At 51.6% G+C, this 25,976-nt stretch overlaps 1 protein-coding gene across 5 annotated transcripts in view; it reads right to left on the bottom strand.

Annotated features, from left to right (window-relative positions):
- Positions 1-2,434: 2,434 nt before the first annotated feature.
- The window catches only part of ARHGAP22 (Rho GTPase activating protein 22), a 125,673-nt gene continuing 102,131 nt past the window's right edge, over positions 2,435-25,976 (bottom strand). For 4 of the 5 annotated variants that reach the window (XM_070470999.1, XM_070470998.1, XM_070471001.1 and 1 more), the window contains 6 exons: positions 16,518-16,725; positions 14,075-14,207; positions 13,138-13,211; positions 12,404-12,525; positions 9,120-10,023; positions 2,435-2,978 (listed from right to left, as the gene is read on the bottom strand). In XM_070470999.1, the coding sequence (XP_070327100.1) occupies positions 2,750-2,978; positions 9,120-10,023; positions 12,404-12,525; positions 13,138-13,211; positions 14,075-14,207; positions 16,518-16,725 (1,670 nt within the window). In that variant the 3' untranslated portion in view covers positions 2,435-2,749. Of the gene's footprint in view, positions 2,979-9,119; positions 10,024-12,403; positions 12,526-13,137; positions 13,212-14,074; positions 14,208-16,517; positions 16,726-25,214; positions 25,893-25,976 lie in introns of those variants that run through there. The other variant, XM_070471002.1, reaches the window with a different exon arrangement.

Consider the following 25,976-nt stretch of genomic DNA (forward strand, 5'->3'; position numbering starts at 1 on the left):
TAATCCCTTAATCTCTAAACTTTGATAACAGAGTTTAGCGGCAGGCTTCAAGAGGCCTTTGAAAGCTAATTTTTTTGTATATGTGGTTATTTTTCTTCTTCAGTGGGTCTATAGCTTTCATCAGATTCTCAAATTTATTTTTTTAATTAAAGTATATGGTTGACTTACAGTGTCGTGTTAATTACTGCTGTACGGCTGAGTGGTTCAGTTGTACATATATATGTATATATATATTCTTTTCCATTATGTCTTTTCATAGGATGTTGAATATAGTTTTCTGTGTTATACACTAGAACATTGTTGTTTATTTATCTTCTATATAAAAGCTCACATCTGCTAACTCCAACCTCTCACTCCATTCCTCCCCCAATGCCCTCCCTCCTCAACTACCAGTCTATTCTGTCTGTGATTCTGTTTCTGTTTCATAGATGAGAGGTTCATTTGTCATATTTTAGATTCCACTAAGTGGATATCACTAAGTGATATCATGTGATATTTGTCTTTCTGACTTCACTTAGTATGATAATCTCTAGTTGCATCAGTGTACTTAGTATTAAAAGATGTCATTACAATAATAGGAATAAGTTGAATCCCCAGGTTTGGGAAGTAAAATGTAACTAAACTGGGGAGAACGTGGTGGATGGGGACAGGGTACTGGGCCAGAGCCCCTCAGTCTCAGTGTGATTTACAGGCAGAGGTCAAGATGTTTTACAAACAAAATGGAGAGTGCTGATTAAATGGAAATTGGAGGACAGAATAGCTACTGAGTACTGCCTAATTTTGAGAAAAATTGAATTTGCAGGTCTTAAGTTTTGCCAGCAGGTGGCAGTGCGGCTCACAAGCTGGTTTGGGCCAAGGACTTGGCCAAAAGCTGAGCCTTTGCCACTACTAATGGCTAAGACAGATGGCGTCCCTGTCATCATGTCAAGCGCCTTTGGTCATTTCTGCTCCTTTCATAGCCTGGCAGCATTTTTTCTCTAGGTCAAAGTTAGCAGAACTGACGACCATAAAATACACTGGTGTTCTCACCTATCTCCCTGGCCTCAGGTTCTCCACTGAATAGGGGAGCATGTGGTTAATTCCTATGTTACTGAGTTGTTGTGAGCAATCAGTCACTTCATACTACTTTCTTTCTCCTTGAACAGGAGGAGGAGGGCAATATTTTTCCCCCTGGGAAAGCTGGTCACCCACACTGCTATGATAGCAATGGGCCTGGGAGCAGATGCAGGTAGTGCTGTCCACTGACCCCACCCCTCGGAATCCCCCAAGAGAATTCTGACTGCTGATGCTGCTGAGGGCCCTCGGCAGGCACCTCTCCTCTTGGCTGGTGAGGCCCGCAGTGACCTGCCTGGGGGCCAGTCATCAGCCTCCTCACTATCACTGCAGTTACTAGTCAGCCTGGGCCTGTGGGCTTGCACCTTAACGATGGAGAGCCAGCACTTCTGGGAGCACCAGCACCCTGGCATTTAGGGCATTGCTGTGATAGTTTATACCTAACTCCAGGTAGATGGGTAGCTGGCCTGAGTGATTTCTCCAGAGATGGTAGTCAGAAATCAGGGTACTTTGGTGACCCCACTCCCCCCAAAACTATTGCAGTTGGCTGCTGAGGATTGTGAAGAGTGACAGGGAAGTATACCATGAGCAGGAGCAAGTGAAGGGAATGGTGCCTGCACTGCCTGCTCTCCAGACGCCAGTCCCGTCTGCTCAGAGGTGGCTGCTTTGGTGCCCCTGAAGGCCCATCCTGAGGAACTCAGGCCCAGGCCCGGGCTGAGTGGGGTGGCAGCCAGGGAAAGCCTTGCTTGAAGGAACTGCCTCCATGGAGCCTTGGGGATGAACTGGAGGACGGAGGTAAGCAGGCAGGGAAGGGAGAGGGATTGGCACCAGCTCAAGGGGAGTCTGCAAAGGAGGTGGGCACAGCTGAGGTGTGGCACCTGGAGGACAGAGAACAGGCACTGGCCATCACTCGGGCTCCCCCTCTCCATTACAAAGCCATGCCTCGTCACCCTGCACAAACCTGGGGGGCAGAAGCAGGGAGTGCAGCACCCCTGCTGAGCTGTGACTCACCGGTTCTAGCTCTGCAGCAGGGCTGGGGCCACGCAAAGGACAGCAGGTTACAGTAGAAGGCCTGAGAGAAATTCCGGATAGATAACAGCTGCAGGGGCCCAAGTGGCTAGAGGGGGAGCAAGCAGTGAGGAAAACCATCCTGCCTTGAGCACAGGAGATCGAGCCGAGAGCACACAGATGTGCCTAAGTCAGCTTCAGTGACCATGATAACACTGGGTGCTCTCAGGGAGCTCTGCCACCCACTTCTCAAGGCTCCTCCATGCCATTCCACCCATGGGACACCTGGAGGACTTCCAACCCTGTGAGAAATAGAAGAAGTCACTTGGTACCCTCCCTCTGCATGACCATAAAGGAGTCAGGCACCCAGGCATCATGCTTTGAGAGCACATTTAATAAAGAATGCAGAAAGTTCCTGGTGGGCTACTCAGATCCCATGTGCCATCTATTTTGATGGTCATGGGACTGCCGCTTTGATGCCTGCCACATCTTGCACGGTCGGCGCAGCCTCCCGATCCCGAGTGGGGCTCGGGCTCCTGACGGGGTGTCAGGACTGCTCTCTCCAGCCTGGGCCGGCTCTCCTGGCACCACTGAAGCCCAGGTCCAGCTGCAGAGGCTCTGGCTCCTCTTGAGGCTGTGGAAGGCTGGGAGGACAAGCACGCAGCAGAAACAAACTCTGCTGGTTCCTTTACTTCAGCGCTCTGGCACCTTTTGCCCCAACAGTCAAGCTTCCCAGGGTTGAAAAAAACTCCTCCATTTCTCTCTGCAGCAGCTGGTTCCTCTTTTCTGCATCCTCCCGTGCCCGCTCCGAGTTCCTCAGCTTTATTTCCAGCATTGTGTACTTTTTCTTTTCTTGGTCTAGTTCTTCTTCTAGCCGTGACATTCGTTTCCTCAGGTCGGCACTACCTTCTTCGAGTCTTAAAAAATCAAAGGAGAAAGACACCATTTTAGACTTGGGCTGAGGTTTGCAAGCAAGCTCCACTGTTGGCAGACACTTGATGGGGTAAAGTAGGTGTTCAGACCTGATAGCAAAGGGGAAGGATGCTGTGGATTCAGACCCGGCGCCAGGTGAGGCTTCACAGACCACATATCCTCACAAGACCCTGGGGCTTCACCCCCCAGAGATCCTCCTCTTGGCCTTTGGCACTCAAGGTCAGGGGCCCTCCCTGAGTTCTCACTCAAGTAGAAGACCACTTACCCTCCCGCCTGGTTATCTGACATAGGGTTGGACCGCTCGCTGGCAGAGAACAGGACTGAGCCCTACACCGAGAGGGAAGCAGGAAACTGTCACCTCGTTTGCTCTTCTGCGAGACCCACTGAACTCCATCTAGACACAGCGACTCACAGGAAACCCCACTCAGGTTTTCACTTCATCTTCCATTCCCTCTCGGCCTTCATACCCCAGCTCAAATGTCTCAGCCTCTGGTAAGCTTCTCTTGATCCTCCCCAGCATGTCAGACACTGCTCCTTTTTGCTACCACAGAGTACAACACAGGCGTTTCATCTTTTCAACCAGATGACCCACTCCTCTAAGGCCTCAGGGACGCACTGTGCCTGGCTCTGGGAACCGACCTGACTACAAGACATAAACTGTGAGCAGGACGCAAACTGCACTGAGTCCTGAAAACGCAGGGGATGACCTTCCACCCATGTACTGTAGCTATGATGGACTAAGGAGACCCATGGCGTATCACCTGGCACATGATGTTCCTGGAACAAATACCCATTCCTCCCACCCCCGCAAGGCCTAGGCCTTCACCCTTAACTACTGAGGACAAAGCATGGAGCAGGGCTAAAATCTGGAACAAGAGAGGGAGGCCCACTCTCATGACTTTTATTCAATATACTACTGGAAGTCCTAGACCCATGAATCAGGCAAGAGGCATAAATAAAAGGTATACAAATTGGTAGGGAAGAGGTAAAACCATCATTATATGCAGATGACATACACTGTAGAAAACCCTAAAGACTCCACACAAAAACTAGTAGAACTGATAAACGAATTCAGCAAGGTAGCAAGATGAAAGATTGCCAGAAAGAAATTGGTTGCATTTCTTTACACTGACAATGAAACAGTCCCCTTTAAAATTGCATCAGAAGAACAAGAAACAGACAAAAAACTTAGGAATAAACCTCACCAAGGCAGTGAAAGACTTACATGCTGAGAACTGCAAAACATTAATAACGGAAATTGAAGATGATTCAAAGAAATGGAAACATGATCCCATCTCTTGGACTGGAAGAATATTGTTAAAATAGCCATACTACTCAAAACAATCTACAGATTTAATGCAATCCTTATCAAATTACCCATGACATTTCCACAGAATTAGAACAAATAAAATTTATATGAAACTGTAAAAGATCCAGAATTGCCAAAGCAATCCTAAGGAAAAAGAACAAAGCAGGAAGCATAACACTTCCAGACTTGAGACAATACTACAAAGCTACAGTAATCAAAATAGCATGGTATTGGCACAAAAACAGATATATGGATCAATGGAACAGAATAGAGAGCCCAGAAATAAACCCACACACCTTTGGTCAATTAATCTTTGAAAAAGGAGGCAAGATATGCAGTGGGGAAAAGACAGTCTCTTCAGCAGGTGGTTTTGGGAAAGTTGGAAGCTGTGTGTAAATCAATGAAGTTAGAACATACCTTCACACGATACAGAAAAATAAACTCAAAATGGCTAAAAGACCTAAATAAGAAGACATGACACCATAAAACTCCTAGAAGAGAACACAGGCAAAACATTCTCTGACATTGTGCCTGTGTTTTCTTGGATCAGTCTCCCAAGGCAACAGAAATAAAAGCAAAACTAAACAAATGGAAGCTAATCAAACTTACAGCAAAGGAAACCATAAAATTAAAAGAGACTATGGACTGGGAGACAATATCTGCAAATGATGTGACCAACAAAGGATTAATTTCCAAAACATACAAACAGCTCATTCGATAACAAAGAAAACAACTTAATTTAGGCAGAAGACCTAAACAGACATTACCCAAAGATGAGGTAGAAAGTGAAAGTCACTCAGTCATCTCCAACTCTCTGTGACCCCATAGACTATACAGTCCATGGAATTCTCCAGGCCAGAATATTGGAGTGGGTAGCTTTTCCCTTCTCCAGCAGATCTTCCCAACCCAGGAATCGAACCAGGGTCTCCTGCATTGAAGGCGGATTCTTTACCAATTGAGCTATGAGGGAAGCCCAAAGATGAGGTAACAGATGGCCAATAGGCACAAGAAAAGATGCTGATATCACTAATCCTCAGAGAAATGCAAATCAAAACTGCAATGAAGTATCACCTCACATCAGTCAGAATGGGCACCATTAAACAGTCTACAGATAATAAATGTTGAAGAGGATGTGGAGAAAAGGGAACCCTCTTACACTACTGCTGGGAATGTAAGTTGGTATAGCCACTAAGGAAAGCAGTATGGAGGTTCTTCAAAAAACTAAAATTAGGAATTCCCTGGCGGTCCAGTGGTTAGGGGGGCCTCTCAGGCAGCACAGGGGTAAAGAATTAAGAAGATGCCAGAGACACAGTCTCGATCCCTGGGTTGGGAAGATCCCCCTGGAGTACGAAATGGCAACGCACTGGTATGCTTGCCTGAAAAGTTCTGTGGACAGAGGAGCCTGGCAGGTTAAGTCCATGGGATCGCAAAGAGTTGGACACGACCAGTGCATGTGTGTGCACATGCGCACACACACACACATGTGCCAGTGGTTAGGATTCTGTGCTTCCACCACCAAGGGCATGGGTTCAATCCCTGATCAGGGAACTAAGATCTCATAAGCCATGCAACATGGTCAAAAGTAAAAAAAAAAAGAAAAAAAGAAAATCGAAAACATACAAAAAAATAAAAAGCTGCCATATGATCCAGCAGTCCCACTCCTGGGCATATACCCAAACAAAACTCTTAATTCACAAGGATACATGCACCCCTGTGTTCACAGCAGCACTATTTTACAATAGCCAAGACATGGAAATAACCTGAATACCCATCAACAGATGAATGGATAAAGAAGATGTGGTGTGTGTATATATATACACACACACACAATGTAATACTACTCAGTCATAAAAAAGAAAGAACTAATGCCATTTGCAGCAACATGGATGGATTGAGAGATTATCATACTAAGTGAAGTAGGCCAGAAAGAGACAGACAAATACCATATGATATCACTTATATGTAGAATCTAAAATATGACACAAATGAACTTACCTGTGAAATACTCACAGATACAGAGAACACACTTGGAGTTACCAAGGGCAGGGTGAGGGGGTGGGAGAGGGAGGGATTCGGAGTTCAGGATTAGCAGATGCAAACTATTCATATATGTGTGTGTGTGTGTGTGTGTGTGTGTGTGTGTGTGTGTGTGTATGGATAGATAAACAAGGTCCTTTTTATAGTACAGGGAACTATATTTAGTATCCTGGGATAAACCATAATGGAAAAGAATATGAGAAAGAATATATGTATATTAAAACTGCATCACTTTGCAGAAATTAACAATGCTGTAAATCAGCTATACTTCAATTAAAAAAAAAAACCATAGAGAAGGGAAAAAGCCTTCCTTTACTCTAACCTCCCATCTGGGGGGGACATAGTGTCAGAAGACCCCCCAAAATGGGGGCAGCAGGTCCCCCCATGAGCCTTTTCATTGCTTCTTCTTCCCTCTGGGCTTCTCCTTCACAAGATCCTCCTTGCCCCCTAGTGCTCTGGGGAACGGCCTGGGCCATCCCTCTTCCTTCCATGCCACTCCTAAAGGGATTTTGTCCAGCCTTAGGCTCCAGGCACCACAGAAGTGGTGAGTGAATGACAGGTTGAGTGACAACCCTCAATCTTTCTCTCTCTCAAGTCCACTCAGAAACTTAATAAGCATCTACAGCTTAACAGACCCACAGCTCCTGCTCCTGTTGGTTCCTGTCCTCCTTTCCCAAGTCACCCTCCTACAGCCCCAGTCTCTTCACTCAGAGACCACCTTCTTACAAAACAAAAATGGTGTCCCTCAAGTCAGTTATTTTTCTCATCCCACAATTGATCAACTGGAAAAACCCAAACATGTTCTGAATCTGGCCACTTGCCCACCTCGACTGCCGCCTCTTAGGTCCATGCCACCCACCAGTCTGGCCTGGATCTCAGTGGCCTCCTAACTGGTCTTTGTCTGCCTCGTCAAGCACTCCTGCACACAGCAGCCAGCGCACCTCATCAAAGTGATCAAAGTACTCTAGGCCTGCCAGCAGCTTCACATCTCACTGGGAATAAAATCAAAGCATCACTCCTGGCAAAAGGCCTCACTCTCCACCCCACCCCCACTACCTCACGCTTTCAGAGCCTGCCTGGACACTCAGCAAATGCACAGTGGGTCAAGGATTGAACCCAGAGCCCACCATACAACAATACTGCATTTCCCCTGAGGACTCCAGCCTTCGAGAAGGTGAAAGCTTGAGTCATCTCCACAAATAGCCAAAGAAGTGACAGGGTGATTCTGACCCTCTGAGGCTGCCCTCAGACAGCATCCTCCAAGTCCTGTGTGCTCTATAAGCTCAGCTTCAGCAGTCCTCACCTTCCAGTGAATCTGCAGGGAGTTCCTGCTATCTCTGCCTGGTATATTCCACCCAGTGCTTACCCTGTGGGTTTTCTCCACAATTTTACACCCTGGGTTTTACTCATGCTGTGTCCTTTCTCATCCTTGTTCAGCCCAATCCTATTGGTCCTTGGCTCCTATTGAGCCAAGTCCTGGCTCAGATATCACCTGCTGTGACCCCACCTACCCCTGATCTCCCCCATGGCAGTGGCCACTGCCCTCATAGCCCCTCTCCTGCCATCTTTCCCTCATGAACACAGAGCTGGCACACACCTGACATTCCCCAGGTACCCAGGAGACAGCTGCCAGCAGGACAAGAGGGTCAGATGCTGCCATTCCAGCTCCCCATGGGAATCCCATGCTCAGAAACAGAAGCATGAATCCTTTCAGCCTCCACTGTTTGATGGAAAAAGGAAGCACTCAGAGCCCACTGAAGCCTTCTGCTAGTGGGTGGGACATGGGTTCATAGGTCAGTCAGCTGATGCAAGGCCTGGGGCAAAAGGATCTAAAGGGTCTGAGATGTTGATGGAAGCACTGCTCACTGTCTAGTGTAGGCTCTGTGTGCGTGCTAAGTTGCTTCAGTTGTGTCCCACTCTGCAAACCCATGGACTGTAGCCCACCAGGCTCCTCTGTCCACTGGCTTCTCCAGGCACGAATACTGGAGTGGGGTTGCCATTCCCTCCTCCAGGGGATCTTCCAGACCCAGGAATCAAACCCGAGACTCTTATGTCTGTCTCCTGCATTGGCAGGCAGATTCTTCACCATTAGCGCCACCTGGGGAGACCCATAGGCTCTGCTGATGACTATGAGGGAAAAAGCCCTCTGCACTCAGGGGCTGAGAGGACAGAACCAGGGCCCATCAGTGAGCAAGCCTGCAAGCCTTAAAGGCACGGGGCGTCTTCTGTGACCCGGTAGAAGGGAGGGCTTGGCTCAGCAAGGTCAGCTCCCTCTTCAGAGGAAATTGGATTTCCATCCAGTTGTCCTCACTCTACATCAGGCCGACCATGGTGGGTCAGTCAGGCTGGCCTGGGGCCTGCAGTGCACAGAGGCCCTGCCCCATTCCCAGTTCCTGAACTATAGGACATACCGGGGCCTGCCTCCTCCCTGAGGGTCACATAGGGACCTCCACTCCGAACCTCTCCATCAAAGGTACTCTGAGCAGCTCAGGCTGAGATTCTGACTCACTCCTTTAGTCAGCTGGCCTCATGGAGTCCTGGCTCCCAAGTTTTCCCAGACAGAGGACCCCCACCCCTCCATTCCCAGCCCTGTCCTAGGGAACCTTCTCCCAGAAAGGCAGCTTCCTGGGGGCTGGCTGCTCTGAGCCCTGCCTCCAGGAGCTATCTTTCCAAGCCAGAGGCTGATTGCTCAGGACCAGTGCCCAGTGAGCTGCTGGCTGCGAGTGCTCTGCCCAGCCCAGGAGTGCCAGTCTTGCACTTGCCCAACAAGGCTTTTTACCTTTTCACGCTCGTCTCATACTCAGTCCTCTGCCGGCACAGCTCTGCTCTGAGCTCTGTGACCAGGCCCTGGAGCACCTCGGTTCGGCGGGCGTGGTCCTGGGCGGGGCTGCCCGGGTCACTGGGCTCGCTGCTGCTGATGCAGGCGCCCACTCCATCCAGGCCATGGTCCAGATCCACGGATCTGCGCTCTTCGCTGCTGCTGAGGACAGGGGAGGGCTCGAGGGCCCCCTCGACGTGCAGGGAACTGCAGGCAGAGGAGTCACTGGCCCGGCACGCTGTGCAGCTGCTGACCGAGCCCCTGGCCGAGGCCTCACAGGAGGAGACCCCAGACCATGGCAGGCTGGCCACACTGGGTGTGCTGGGAAAGGAGCCCTGCGGGGGCACATTGTCGTAGGTGGAGAGTCTCTGCTCGGAGCCCGAGTCCTTGAGCCGGTCTCCTGATGAGGCCCGGCGGTGGCCTCGCAGGGAGGACAGCCCATTCATGAGCCAGTTCCCTCCAGAGGAGATGATGGGGACCTCCAGGGATGAGGTGCCCACCTTCGGACTCCCCGACCGGGACCCTGACTGCCGGAAGGAAGACCTCCAGTTGGGCAGAGTCTGCACCTTCTTCCCAAGGCTGGTGGCAGCAGGGCTGCCTCGGCTCCCCAGGCCCGTGGGAGAGGTTCTAGAGAGCGCCGCCACGGCAGCCCCATCCAGAGAAGAGGTCCTGTGTGAGGGCAGGCCGGGGGCGCTGGGACTGCCGGGCTCTGCCTGGTCGTCCCTGGTGACCTCCTCGGAGCCCCATCCCACGGTGCACGGCGGGCCCCCGCGTGGGGAGGCTGGCCCCTCCATGGTCCTCGAAGTGAAGAGCTGGCTGTGTTTGCGGATCAGGATGGTCATCAGGTGCTGGACCAGAGAAGTGCCTGCCAAGAAGAAGGAATAAGAAACATTTAACTGTGAATGCCTCCAGTCTAGTTTCTCCAGACCAGTCAGCAAGCTGCAGCTCGGACCCAGGGCACCCAGCTCTGCTAGTAGCCTCAAACCAGTCTACTCTACTCTGTAAGTGTGGACAACAAGAGCTCGCCATCTTCTGCTCCAAAGGTAAGGATGGCCACCACACTTTCCAAATTCAGACAGGGACAGAAGGACCATACCCAAAATGCCCCTCCTCCAATGTGGGGTCTGGGGCACAGAAACGCACTCAGCCTTCACACCCACTCCAACCAGCTGGTGGAGGGAGGAGCAGACACAATGCTGGTTAAGGCTGTCGGGTGAGTCAGGGGCAGGCTGGAACTGGAAACCAGGACCTGGATGCCAGGGCCCTCTTGGCTGCCCCATTTGCTGCCCACAGTGGCTATGCCTCCACTCTGGGGGGCACAGGGCTCTGGGACACAGAATTGAGATGTCTTACGGATGCATGTGGGCACACATACACAACCTCATACAGAGTCACACATACGCAACCTCATACAGAGTCACACACATACACAACCTCATACACAACCCCATATACACACATATAAAACCCCATACACAGTCACATATATACCCATACAGTCATACACACAACCCCATACAGTCACACATACCCATACACATTCACACACATACACAACCCCATAGTCACACACATACACAGCCCCATACACAGTCACACACATACACAACCTCATACACAACCCCATACACACACATATAAAACCCAATACACAGTCACACATATACACATACACAGTCATACACACAACCCCATACACAGTCACACATAGCCATACACAGCCCCATAGTCACACACACACACACACACAACCCCATACACGGAGTCACATATCCACAACCCCATACACAGAGTCACACACACACACAATCCCATTCACAGAGTCATACATACACATGACCCCATACACAGAGTCACACATACACAACCCCATACACAATCACACACAAATGCACATAGCCACCCCCCCTAACATGAACAACCCCACACACAAGCACATGCTTCCTCTTCCCCAGGCCACAGCCCCTGAGACACAGCCTGTGGCACATGTGGGGACTCAGTTCCTGAGGCTGTGGGGTGGAGAGAGGGGTCAGTGACAAAGGGAGGCTTTGCAGAGCAACCATGGTATCTACCCTCCTGTTATCCTCCAGCAAAGACCAGAGACAGGAGGAGGCGTCTATGTGATGAGGAAGGTCAAGTGCTTCTACTCCCACTAGAAGTAATGGAGAGTCATGGGGAGCATTAAGTAAACAATCTTTACTAGGTGAAGTAAGAGCTTGGCAGTTCAGCAGGATGAGCATTTGCCGTCAGGCATTTGTGCAACCTGGCAGGTGGGAGCTCTGGGGAGACTACCAGTCAGGCCAAGGGAGTGCTAAACAAGAGAACAACCCCCAAGGGACACCCCGTCAGCTGGGGGTGGGACAGGGAAAAGCTCTGCAGCCCACCCCTTGCCCCACGCACCTCCCCTAGTTCATGTCCCACAGGAACGGCCACTCTGCCCTCAGCCTGCCTCGTGCCAGGGGCAGCAGGCTCCAGCTGGCGTCAGGCAGGCTCTGCGTGAGTTCTGCCAGCCTCTCCGCTCCTTGGCTCGAACGACTGCGGGTTACCTGTGAGCAGCTAGACTCCCACACTAGAGAGGATGGTCTTTCTATGGGGCCTCCAAGCAGTGCGCTCATGTCCAGGCCAGCCTGCACCTGTGTGCCCTCTGAAAAGTCAGACTGAGAGAGTCACCTCATCTCTCATGGCCTGTCTCCTCATCTGTCAGATGGGGGCAGTAACCGGGGGCTTCTTGTGAGGACTGAAATGCGGTGGTAGAAGGAAAGCACTCAGCAGAGGCTCTGACATGTGGAAAGCGGCTGCTGTTGCTATATTATTTGAAATCTTTTTATTATGATTATTCATTACAGAACATAATATCCCCAGGGTTTGCTGAGCTCTAACATCCAGAAGCAGCCTGTGACAATTACTTAATCGAAAATTACTTCGGTGAAACAAAAACATTTGTGTGTATTCAAGGGCAAGGGCACTGACCTTTTCCACCCCACCTCCACCCCCTCAGCCGCTCCCATCATTCTAGCTGCACCTTATGACCCCATCCACAGGGCAAGGTTCCTTTTCCTTTTAGAGCTGACCCCATGGGGGAAGAGGGGCTGGAGAAGGCAGTGAGGAGGTGCAGAGAGGCTGCTTCCAAGTGCCCGGGGCAGGGCCACCCTCCCTGCTGGCCTGGTGTGAGGGTTCTGAGGACTTGCCCGGGACCGACGTGAGCCCCGAGCACCCAGCACCACCACGTACACCCCCTCCATTACCTTCCATAATGGTCACCGGGTCTTCTACCTGTGGCCGAAGTATATTAGGCCCAAAAACAGTTGCCAGGTTCTGGACGCTCATCTTGTTGACATCTGAGTGGGACTGAACTTCATCCAGAAACCTACAAAGGAAGGAAGAGACAGTTGGCAGAGAAGCAGATCCCTAACTCCAGATCTGCTGGGAGCTGCCTGGCCCCCCGTGCTCAGCTGTGCCCATCTTTCCACAGCCACTGGGCACAGTCAGCTGCCCCTGCCAGGCTCAGAAGAGGGCAGAGCTTCCTGAGATCTGGAGGGCATCAGAAGTAAAGGCCACTGGAACCAGGGCCTGTCGTTGGTGTGGAAGGACATAACTCCCCCACCTGCACTGGGTACAGCTGCCTAGGAAGGCTCAGACCCCCAGATGCAGGGCTGGGTGAAGGTCCACCCTACCTGTCCTCTCCTGGCACCCTGAGCCTAGGTCATGGTTAGGAAGCAGACCCATGGGGAGGGGCGGTGAGAGGCACCCAGGGGAGGCAGAAGGAACAAAGGCCATCTCGCTTTCCTTCAGGAATAATGTACTCAGGACTGTATAACACTGCCTGCTCCAGCCAGGACTATGATAAGCTCTGTAAGTGCAGAGACTTCTTTTATATTCCCCACTGGCTTGATGGATGTGTGGGTGGGCCCCCCAACCCCTGTGAAGGGCATACGGAGCCAGACTGCAGGAGAGGGAAGCCCCACCCCTAGTCACTTACTTGCAGATATATCTGAGCAGGTTGTAATTGACCAGGGGAAGGCTGCTGACTTGCTTAGCCAACTCCAGAGTCCCCTTGGGATTGAGAGAGAAAAACAGCATTTCAAAGATCAGCAGGGTGGCCCCAGGCCTTCTCTTGCTGGAGGCAGGCGGGATGAGGAGGGGGTGGGAATCCGAGTCCAGACCTCCAACCACAGCCCACAGGCCTGGCCGCCAGTGACTAGAGGGCACCACATTTTCATCCCCCTGGCTGGTGACCTCTGGGGGGAAAGAGATTTACTTTCGAGATGCTGTTGTAAGGGATGTGCCTCTGCAGAGCCACAGAGGAATGTCAGGGCCAGCGCTCAGCTCACTTATCGAGGCACAAATATTTGCTAGATAAAGACCCCTCATCTCCCACACAGCCACAGGGAAGGCAAACAGTTCTTCCCCAGCTGGAGCCAACCAGGGCTGCAGGCGGGGGGCTCTGTCCTGGGGGCAGTCTCAAATTCTTTTGGGAGGAGGCAGGATAGAAATAGATGAAAGGTCTGGTTGTTTCTGAATCCCAAGGCTAGCCTGGGTAGCCTGAGTTAAGATGTGGGAGGAGGTGATGGAGCAGTAGTGCCTACTGAGTGGTGGTCCAGCCTGGGCAGGCTGCACTCAAGAGCATGGCTGGAACACAGCCTGCTTCAGGAGGTACCTGTCCCTCCTAGATGGAGGGCCGCACACAGGGAGGGGATGCTCCAGGCTTCCCACCCCAGAGTACCCTCCCGCCTAGCGGGGAGATATTCTAGCCCTCCCCAAATTTGGAGCTTCTAGGCCTGCCCCTCATCCCCAACAGAGCAGGCTACAGGATCTATGTACCATGAAAAGTCACAAAAAGTCCTGTTTCCACACGCACCGCTCCCCATCAACTAGCAGGCCCACTCCCCCAGCATGGGTCCCCGTGAGCCACTAACCTCCCCCTCGTCCTTGGTGAGCAGCTGGGCGCAGTTAAGGAAGTCCTCGTACCTGGCGAAGGGGACCACAGGCTCGGGGAGCTCCCGCAGGTACAGCTTCAACAGGGAGGCCACCGTGTGCACGTCGGTTGTGCTGCAGACGGAGGGGACACCCGTGAGGCTGGGCACCAGAGAACCGCAGGGCGACCAGCACCTCGCCCACCCCCCTCAGGGGCGGTCTCTGCTCTCACATCCATGTATGTGTGTGTATGCACACACACACACTATGATGACCGGCTAGGGAACAGGTGGGTGTGAAGGGCCACCTTCCACTGGCCTGGTACCTGCCCCAGGGTACTCTGGGGTCGGGGAGCCAGGGGCACAGCTGTCCTTTGGCCCATGTCTGAGCCTGCTCTTCTGCCCAGGCTCACCCTCTAGTGGAAGCAGGAGGACCGTGTCAAACATGCCCACCATGCAGGGCTGCCAAGCCCCTTGGAAAAGGGCAGCTGTTCTTGGTCTCCGAGGCTGGGCAGGTCAGAGGTCAGCATCTTTCCCCGGCTTCTGGGCTCCTATTCACACTACAGATGTCCCATTTCCATTGCCCCAGAGCCCCATATGTCCACTCCCAGGCGTCAGTCTCCTGCTTGCAGCTCGGAGCTGCCCAGGCTGAAGTGGGCCCTGGAGAGGATGGCGGCCCTGGGCCTGTTTGGATTCTGGGGTCAGGTCCTGGGCTGCAGTCCTGGTACCTTCTCCAAGTTTGCCTTCCAAGCTGGGTGGGCCCCGGGTGTTTCATCTGCTCTTCTGGATCTGCATTTCCCTCATGGGAGGTGTTCAGGAAAGATGGGTCACAGGCCAAAAGGGACTGTGCCATTAAGGTGCTCCTGGCCTGCTGTCCATCTCATCACTGAGATGAGCCCTGTGGTCCCTCCCACCCTGGCATTTGGAATTCTGGGGTTCCACAGGGCCACATGCACCTCGAATTTGTATCCCCAGAGCCCCTCCCTGCCTCAGGACTGGTGGCTCTTGATGGCTCTTGGTCTGGCCAACTGAGCAGCCCCCATTCCTGCCCCCACCTCCCCTCTCCAGCCAAGCACACAGCCACCCTCACCCTTGTCTGCCTTCTCCCAGCCACTCCTCTGCTGACACCCCCATTTCCTGGAAGCTTATGTCCCCAGTGGATACTTAGCCTTGAGCCCTAGCGACCTTCCACCTGGGGACACCATGAGTTCACTGCCAGCCACTGCATGAGCAGGAACCCCAGGAAGATGGGGGGAGGGATGGGAAGCTAGGAGGATGAGCAGCTTGCCTTTGGACAAAGGCCAGCCATTGTGTCTCCCCCTGGTGGGGAAGGTGAAGCATTTCTGATCTGGGCAAGTAAACTCAGAGGGTGGCCCCTCTGGGCTGCAGACCTCATGGCTCTCCCCAAAACTTTGGGCGTCCCTGCCCAAAGCCCCATCCTGACTCCTCCTGGCTGCCCGAGGTTACAGTACTCCTGGTCGTGGGAGCTTGGCTAAGTCCTGACTGCCTCATCTTTCCTCCCTCCTCAGAAATTCACTTCCTCACGCTCTCCCCACTCCACACTGTTGGCCCAGATGAAGGAACCCCTGTGCCCTCTCTGGGCAGACCCCCTCTGGGAAATGGTGATCAGACCCACACTCCACATCTGAAAAAGATATTGATAGACTCTCCTGGCTGCAGTGATGGTCTAGGCAGATGCTGGAGGGGCTGGCAGTGTTCTGCCCTGAGAGGAAAAGACCTGAAAATGCCAGGGCTGCCAGCAGAAACCTGTGGGCCTATGCTGCAAGGTGGGGGGCCTGTTTGCCCCAGGAGAGGGCGGATCTGAGAAGAAGGGGCAGAAGCTCCATGGGGGCCAGGGCTGGCTGGCTGCAGAAAGAACTTTCTATGAAAAACTACCCCATAATGGGGGTTCTGTCAGAGACAAGAGGCCCCCAAACAGTCACCTCTCCCCTGCTCTTAGCCCCTGGGCACTCAGTGAGGCTGACTCTATCCCAGAGTGGAGCCTAGGACCCAGTAAGCCCCAGTGATGGAGTAGTATGGGTGCTGGCCGAGGACAGGTGGAGGAGACTCGCTCCCCTGCCCCTGAAACTTGTGAGGATGTGCATCTCAGTATTGGCGTCTAAGAAGCCAGGAGGTGGGGGAATGGGTCACCCTGAGACAGCAGAGCCAAGAGACAGACTGTGGGCTTATGAGGGGCATCTCCACAGTGGACAGAGCCTGCATGGAAGTAGCAGGACCCACCCAGGTGGGAGACCCAGGGCTGCCACACTGGTTCTATGCCCCACACTCCGCCCATCAGGAGGGCTGGTTGCGCACATGTGTGCCAGTGTGGGGCGTCACCCTGCCCTCCGTCCTGCACCCAGGCCTCTCAGCTGGCATCCTGAGAGGAGACTCTGCAGGGGTAATGGACGGGTGGCCCTATCTACATCTCCTCCCAGGAGCTCACCTGTCAAACAGTGGCTTCTCCCCACAGTCAAAGGAATCCTGCAGGTCCCTCACCAGGTTGGCCTGGCCGGGCATGCGGAAGAGGCCCTCCTCGGTGAGCCCACGCTCCCGGATGAAGTCCACACACTGCTCCACCAGCAGCGGCGCCAGGCGGGGGCCGTACTTCTGCTCATGGTGGACTGTGTCCTCCAGCCGCTGCCCAAAGATCCCTGGGCACAGAGAGGAGCTGGTCACACCCTCAGCTAGCTGACTCACCAGTGGGGAGGACGCTGGGGACAACAGCAGGCAGGGAGTGCTGTCAGGGCCCAGGGTGGCGCCCCCGCTCCCGCCCCCGCCCCGGGGAAGCAGATTAGAAACTGGGAGGGCAGGCAGCAGGCGGTTGGGACACGGCAGAAGGGCATATCAGGCAGCAGCCTAGCCTGGCCGGTGGAGCCTGTCCAAGCTTGAGGACCCTTTGGGCCCTCGGGGAGCACGCACCATACATTTTATTTATGAATTGGTTTATATATACAATACTAACTTTCAAATGGCAGTGGCTTGCATTTAACAACCTAACACCATGGCCACCGAAAGATGCGCTCCAGAATGTTCTTAGTGGCACTCCCTGCAATCTCTCTGAATGAGAAACCGCCTAACGCCCATGAGTGGCAGAATGAGCAGGATCATCATGGTCTACTCATACCATGGAGGACAGGATAGCCATAAGCACTGTTGACACACAAGCAATAAGACAGAGGACAGATAATACGAAAGCAGAATCACGACCCAACATTGTAGATCATTAGGGAAACGCGAGTCAACACTCTCTCACACCCATGAGGATGGCTACTATCCAAAAAGCAGAAAACAACATGTGCTGGTGAGGACGTCGAGAAATTGAATGCTTGTGCCCTGTTCATGGGAACGTAAGATGGTGCAGCCACTGTGGAAAACAGTACGGAGGCACTTCGAACTATTAAAAGCAGAATTACTGTACGACCCAGCAATTCCACTTCTGGGCACATACCCAAAAAAACTGAAAGCAGAGACTTGAGCAGATAGACAAACACCCATGTTCACAGTAGTATTATTCACAATATCCAAATGATGGAAGCAAACCAAGGGTCCATCAATGGATAGATGGATAAACACAATGTGATACATATATACAACATAATATTATCCAGCCATAAGAAGAAGGAAATTCTGACAAATGCTACAACATGGGCAAACCTTGAGGACGTTTTGCCAAGTGAAATAAGTCAGTCCACTAAAACACCAGTACCGTATGATTCCACTTATATGACCTACTTAGCATAATCATAGAGACAGAAAGTAGAATGTTGGTTGCCAGGGGTTGGAGGACAGTGGAATGCAGAGTTATTGTTTAATGGATACAGAGTGTCTATTTTTGTGTATTGTGTTAGAGAATGTTCTAATTTCATTCTTTTACATGTTGCTGTTCAATTTTCGCAGCACCACTTACTGAAGAGACTTTCTTTTTTTTTTTTTTCACTGTATATTCTTGCCTCCTCTGTCGTAGATTAATCGACCACAGGCATGTGATTTTATTTCTGGGTTTTCTCTCCTGTTCTTTTGATCTATATTTCTGTTTTTATGCCAGTACTATACTGTTTTGATTACTATAGTTTATAGTATAGTCTGAAGTCAGGGAGTCTGATTCCTCCAGCTCTGTTTCTCTTAAGATTGCTTTGGCTATTCATGGTCTTTTGTGTCTCCATACACATTTTAAGATTTTTTTAGTTCTATAAAAATGCCATTGAATTTGAAAGGGATTGCATTAAATCTCTAGATTGCCTTGGGTAAGTGAACTGTCACTGTTTGCAGATGACATGATATTATACATAGAAAATCCTAAAGATGCTGTCAGAAAATCATGAGAGCTCAATGAATTTGGTAAAATTTCAAGACACAAAATTAATATACAGAAGTCTCTTGCATTCCCATACACTAACAATGAAAGATCAGAAAGAGAAATTGAGGAAACAGTCCCATGGTAAAACAATTTACCATCTCATCCAAAAGAGTAAAATACCTAGTGGTAGATTTACCTAAGGAGGCAAGACCTATATACACTGAAAAATATAAGATGCTGATGGAAGATATTGAAGATGACACAAAGAGATGGAAAGATATACCATGTTCTTGGTTTACCAACACTGGAAGAATAAACATTGTGAAAATGACTATACAAAGCAACCTACGGAAATAAACATGAAATGGGTCAAAGACCTAAATGGAAGACTGAACATGATAAAACTCTTAGAGGAAAACATAGAATACTCTTTGACATAAATTGCAGCAGTATCTTTTATGATTCACCTCCTAGAGTAATGAAAACAAAGACAAAATAAACAAATGGGACCTCGTCAAACTTAAAAGTTTCTGCCCAGCAAAGGAAAAAATAAACAAAATGAAAAAACACAATGAGAGAAAATATTTGCAAATGGAGTGACTGACAAGGGATTAATCTCAGAAGTATACAAATAGATCATGCATCTCTATGTCAAAAAAAAAAAAAAACCTTAATCAAAAAATAGGGAGAAGACTTAAGTAGGTATTTCTCCAAAGAAGACATACAGACAACCAAAAGGCACATGAAAAGATGCTTAACATCACTAATTTCCAGAGAAATGCAAATCAAAACTACAGTGAGGTATCACTTCATACCCATCAGAATGGCCATTATCAAGAAGTCGACAAACGATAAATGGTAGACAGGATGTGGAGAAAAGGGAACCCTTCTACACTGTTGGTGGGAAGGTAAATTAGTACAACTACTATGGAGAACAGTATGTAGGTTCCTTAGAAAACTAAAATTAGAGCTACCATATGATCCAACAATTTCACTCCTCACCATGTATCTGGAGAAAACACATGATCTGAAAGGATGCACACATACCCCAATGTTCATGAAAGTGAAGGTAAAGCCACTCAGTCGTGTCCAACTCTTTGTGACCCCATGGCCTATAGCCTAGTAGACTCCTCCGTCCATGGGATTCTCCAGGCAAGAGGACTGGAGTGGAGTGCCATTGCCTTCTCCAGGGGATCTTTCCAACCCAGGAATCGAGCCTGGGTCTCCTGCATTGCAGGCAGACACTTTACCATCTGAGCCACCAGGGAAGCCCCCCCATGTTCACAGCAGCACTATTTACAGCGGCAAAGACACAGAGGCAACCTGAATGTCCATGGTCAGAGGAATGAATAAAGATGTGGTACATATACACAGTGGACTATTACTCAGCCGTAAAAATGAATGAAATAATGCCATTTGCAGCAACATGAATAAACCTAGAGATTATCATACTAAGTGAAGTCAGAAAGAGATTATTATATATCAATATTATATCACTCATATGTAGAATCTAGTTTAAAAAATAAAAGTGAACTTATTTACAAAACAGAAACAGACTTACAGATACCGAGAACAAACATGGTTACCAAAGGGGAAACATGGAGGGGAAGGATAAACAAGGGGCTTGGGATTAAAACACACACACTACTATAATAACCAACAAGGACCTACTGTAGAGCACAGGGAATTCTACCCAGTATTCTGTGATAACCTCTATGAGAAAAGAATCTAAAAATAATGAGTGTATGTATATTATGTATATAAACCATCACTTTGCTGTACACCAGGAACTAATACAACATTATAAATCAACTATATTCCAATAAAATAAAAATAGAAAAACAAAAGAACCCAGGCAGTCTGGCTCCAGGTCTGGAGAATATTCCAGGCCACATGGCTACCCTCCACCCTTCCTGGAGCATGGATACCTATGTGATGCTATTACCCCACCAGTCTTGCTTCCCATGTTTCTCCTGTCTTTCTTCACCAGTAGCTCCCAAGGATGTGGTCATTTGGGCAATAGGCAGAGGTAAGCAGAGGCTAGAATACTGACAAGAAAGGAAAAATCCAAAAAAAAAGAAAAACTGTCTGCTTTCTGGGATCTGGACAGCTCAGCTGCCCTTGCCCACTGGGGTGTAACCTGTAGACAGTGTTGAACACAGGGGCAGGTGCTGCCCAAAGACTGGCATGGAGCTTCCTGGGGCAACTCTGAGGTACCCACCACCAACAGTGTCCTGGCCTCTCTGCCCAGTCCAAGAGTGGCCTAGGCTGGTCTGGGGACACAAGGACACTGTTCCTTCTACAACACACTTAGGGCTCAATCATGTATGCCCAACAATGAGCTATATGGATCCACAATGTTCCTGTTTAGCTAGGCAGATGTTTGAAACATTTTAAAATTAGTTACTTTATACTTTTATACTTTATAAAAGATTCATATAAAAAAATCTGGACCATATAAGAGATTTTTTATTCATATAAAAAATCTGGAAAAAATTCTTCTCTTAAAAGCAGCCACAGATCTGGTGGTACCAGGCTGGAATTTCCAAACAATCACACTGACAGAGTTCAGTGGCCCCTCTGTCTTTCAGGAGAAGGAAATGGCAGCCTACTCCAGAATTCTTGCCTGGAGAATCCCATGGAGGGAGGAACCTGGTAGGCTACATACAGTTCATGGATTCGCAAGAGTCTGATATGACAGCGCTATCTTTCTTTCTGTCCTTCTGATAGCCCATGTATTTACTAATTCTCCACAGTCTCCATCACCCCCTACTGCCTAACACCCAGTCCACATTTCACTCCTGGGGCTTTGCCAAACACCCACCTCTTTTCCATGGCACGGACTTGTGCTTCCCCACTGGGCACTAGGTCAGAATGAAGTAGGAGAGGAGCCCTGACTCACAGAAATGGGAAGTCAGGCCTGTTGTGACCAGGGGCATTGGCTAGGACCTCAAGTAAGCAGGCACAGAACATACAGGGGGAACTGCCCTTGAGCAGAGGGTCCTCTGGAAGGGATGGAGCCAACGTGGCACCGCATCCTGGGCGCCCGCCTCCTACCTCCCTCCCCACTCAGGCTTACGCCCCTGTCCCTTTCACTTCCGCTTACCCACGACTCGAGCATCTGCAATACCTCTGCTCTCCTGCTGCCTGGCCTGGGCAGAGGAGGTCTCCTCCCTGTTCACTCTGTGCAAAATTCTGGTTAGCCCTTGAGATCAGCTGTCACGGATCCTTTCTTCAGCACGACCACAGGGCTCTTGGGCTCCCTCTCTGGCCCTCTATCACAGACCATGCGAAGATGCTTGCCTCTGCCTGGTTCCTCACTGAGAACCAGCCCCTCTCGCCAGTCCCCAGCCAATGCTGGGCTTGGAGGGGTGGTCAAGGAGTGCTGAGTGAAGGAGGTTGAACACATAGCCCAGGACTGTCTACCATCCAGAGTTCATGCACTCAGCTTCCCACCCTTGGCTCACAGGTAACTAAAGGCCACAGTCAGGGAAGAGAGACACTGAGGAAAAGAACTCTAAAATTCTCTCTGCTGCTGCTGCTGCTAAGTCACGTCAGTCGTGCCCAACTGTATGTGACCCCATAGATGGCAGCCCACTAGGCTCCCGTCCCTGGGTTTTCCAGGCAAGAATACTGGAGTGGGCTGCCATTTCCTTCTCCAGTGCATGAAAGTGAAAAGTGAAAGTGAAGTCGCTCAGTCGTGTCTGACTCTTTGTGACCTCATGGACTGTAGCCTACCAGGCTCCGCCGTCCATGCAAGAGTACTTCCAGGCAAGAGTACTGGAGTGGGGTGCCATTGCCTTCTTCAAAATTCTCTCTAGAGAGTCACAAAGCCTGGGAAAATCCATCTAGCCTCCTCTTGGCCCCAACCCTTTCTGCTCTCCAATTTCCTGTTCCCAGGACATCTGCTGTCCACCTGTCCACTGGTCCAGCCATCCTTCCATCACTCTTGCATTTGTGCCCCACCCTGTTCTAGGTCTTAGAGGGTCTCAGATCTGTCCAGAGGACTAGAAACATGTAAATACTACCACAGGCTCCTCTGCTGAAACCCCTTGTTGCCTCCCTCCTCCCCACCCAGGATAAAATCTAAACTTAGCAAGCAGACAGACAAGGGCCTGCCTACCTCTCCATCAGATTCTGAGGTGCAGAAGAGCCTGTACCAGGCAGAGGGCAGCTGCTGCATGACCAGTCCTGCTGTTGTGCGGTCACACAGCTCCCACATCTCCAAAGCCCTCTTTCAACATCATCTCAACCACCACCCACTCCCCTCCCACCCTGGTGAAGCTTTCCAGACTATTCTTCCAGTCCCCTGAACAGGGCTATGGCTGTGGGAAGTCCACAGGGTCCCAGGTGCTTCTAAACAGAGGTGATTTTGAGGAGAAGGGGACATCAGGACTGGGGTCTAAGAATGAGCAAGAGATAGCCAGGAAGGCAGGGGTTGGGATCTAGGGGCATGCATGAGCAGAAATCCCCAAGGCAGACCTGGGGAGGGAGGTCTGATGAGGACCCTGGGGGTTGGAGGGTGCGTGTATGAATGAAGAGGCTGGGAACACGGCAGGCTCGGGTCCTGAAAAGAACCATGACTCCTGGTGAGCACTGGACTGACTTCTTGCAGGGCTCAGGGGCTCTGAGAAATGACAAGACTTCCCCAGAGGCCCTCCCAAGTGCTGAGCCTGGTGAGAGTGTTAAGAATAGGGGTGGGGAACACAAGAGGCAGGTGATGCTCAAGGCTGAAGGCCATGGAGACAAAGATTTTGAGGCTGCACCTGCACATCCTAAGCCACTGGAGAGTGAAGTGGCCTCCCTTCTGAGACCTCAGTTTCTCCATCTATAAAATGGGGACGATAACACTTGTCCTTAGGGGTGACCCCAAGGTCCTGCCCCCAGGCACCACCAGGCCTGGGGCTGACCCTACTTTGCCAGCGAGGCAGCGTGGAGCCTTGCATCAGACCTTGTTCAGACTTCAGGTGCAAGCTGCCCCCTTACCTTGAGGGCACATTTCCCTTGAGCGGGAGATGCTCCCAGAGCCCCATAGGAAAGGATGGTTTCAGCTCCACCTCCCAGGGCTTTGTTCCCACCTTCCTCCTGCTGGAGGCACCGTGCGCTCAGGCTACAGACCTGGCCTCCCTCAGCCAGGGACCTTCCCCGCCACTCCCCTTCTCAGGGGCTCTTGGGCAGAGCCTGGCAGGGCCTGGGACGGCTGTACTGAACTTCCTCAGCCCTCCTGGCATGTCTCATGGGGGAGCGTTGCCAAGAACCAGCTCTAATAGGTCTGTCAGATCCCTGGAAACCCAGCCAGCCAGCGTGCGGGTTCCTCGAGGTCCCAGCCCACGCTCTTTACAAAGCATCAGCTCTGCCACCGGAGAGGAAGCTGGCATGGACCTCTGGATGAACCTGCTGACGGGTTCAAAGCTGGGCCGGGCCTCCCCTCCTGCCAGCTGCTCCCTGGCAAAGCCTGGCCCTCACTCCCCTCTCCCCAGAATCCCATGCAGGGGCAGGAAGGCACAGGCCCAGCACTCAGCTGACTCGGATCCCTGTCCTGGGTGACCTTGGGCACGTCCTCAACATCTCTGAGCCTGTCTCTGCCATGTCACAGGGCTGGCAGTAACTGTGGAAGAGCCTAATGGAAGCAGGTGCTTGATCAAAGTGGACGTCTCCTGACCCAGGAGGGCCAGCCCAGGACTGGGTGGGCTTTGCCTGCCCTGGGAGCCCAGCAGGAAAGGAAGACAGCCGAGATTCTCTCTTGGAGCTGATCTCCGAGTGGAGACGTCAGGCTGGCTCTCTCCAGTAAAGGGAAGAGGCATATAGCGGAGAGACGCAATGAGGAAAATAGTTATTAAATTCTCTCCAGAGATTCACAAACCCTTCCTGTTCTCTACTCCCCTCCCCAGGACACCTGCCATCCTCCATGCATGCAGCCCACAGTGTGTAAATCCACTTTCCATCACTCCCACACTTGTGCCCATGCGCACTGCCCTCCTCTAGGTACTGTGTGCGTGCTCAGTCGTGTCTGACTCTTTGCAGTCGTATGGACTGCAGCCACCAGGCTTTTCTGTCCATGGAATTTTCCACGCAAGATTACTGGAGTGGGTTGCCATTTCCTACTCCAGGCGATTTTGCCGACCCAGGGATCAGAAGGTGCCTCTCTTGTGTCTCCTGCGTTGGCAGGCAGATTCTTTATCACTGAGCCACCTGGGAAGCCCCCTTTAGCAGTTCAAAGCTGCTCTGAACAGCTGTAACAAATTGGCTGGGCTGTAACCAAGTCTCAACAACCAACAGGCTGAAAATCAGCCAGGGGAGAGAAATACAATGAGAGGCTAACATCTTAGGCGGTTGTTCTGCTCAGGGCAAGCCCATCCTCAGGGCAGAAGTGACCTCCACCTTTCTGGCGTTAACCAGCCCCCAGGCATAGGGGACTCTCTGAAGTCTGGACAGGCCAACGTGGGTTGAGCAGTGGACTTGAAGTTGGTAGCCGAGAGCTGGCATCCTGCCTGGTTCCCTCAATTGCGGTGATCTTTTGCAAGTCCCCGTGCCCTGGAAGGCTAGGTTCTTCATCCGTGCACGGGGGCTGCCCACCACCCGGGCGAGCGGTAGGAGGAAGCGTCCCAGCTCTCTTCCCCGCAACACGCGTGCTCGCTCCCCCAGCCCGGGGACCGGTTCCGCTGCTGCCCTCTACCCCCTCCCGCAACCGACCCGTCTCCCCGCTCCCTCCCGGACGCCCCGCGACGCGCCGGCTCAACGTAGTTCTGGCACAGGCGCAGGATCTGCGTTCAAGCGCGCAGTCGGCCTGAGACGCAGCTTCCACTCGGCTTCGCGGGGCGCCCGTACCCCCTCCCGCGCTACCTGGGGCGGCCGGCGCGCAGCAGGCGGGCAGGCGGCAGGGCGGCCGTAGGCAGGCGCGGCACCCTGAGGAGGCCCGCGCGGCCGGCATCAGGCCCATGGCGCGCTCCGGCGCGGCGGCGCGGCGCGGCAGGAATGCCCGGCACGCGCGCAGGTAGCGTCTTGCCCGCCGCCCGCCCGGGGCCCGGACCCTGGAGCGAGGGAGGGAGGGCCCGGGACCTGCGAGTTTCTGAAATGCTGCTCCTGGAGTTCAGACTTCTGACCGCTTCTTCCTAACGCTCGACGTTACAGCACCGTAGGAATACTAGCAACTCTCAATGATCCTCCCCTTCTTCCTAAAGGACTCGCTTTAGGAGTTTCCGCTCCCAGCAGAATGGAAGGCAGGTGTTCCAGATGGAGGCAACGGAGGCTCAGGGAGGTCAGGTGACTCGGTCTGGGTCAAGCAGCGGGAAGAGTGCTGAGCCTGATCTACAACACTGTAGAGATGGTGTTCTGGGCTCCAGCCCTCTGCCCTGCCGAGGGGCCAGCGCCCCAATGCCACGGAGGGTTAGGCGTCCTGTGCAGTCCTGAGCGGTATGAGTATTAATGTCCCCATTTTACAGATGAGACAGCTGAAGCTCAGAGAAGTTATGTGATTTTCCTAAGGTCACACAACTTGTAAGTGACAGACCTTCAATTCAAACCTATATTGTATTTCTGCAAAGCCTGTGAATCCAGCGAAAAAAGCTCACAATCCCACACTTCCAAGGGTGCAAAATGTGAGAA

Source organism: Odocoileus virginianus, chromosome 7 (genome assembly GCF_023699985.2).
Source record: "Odocoileus virginianus isolate 20LAN1187 ecotype Illinois chromosome 7, Ovbor_1.2, whole genome shotgun sequence".
Taxonomy (NCBI): Eukaryota; Metazoa; Chordata; class Mammalia; order Artiodactyla; family Cervidae; genus Odocoileus; species Odocoileus virginianus.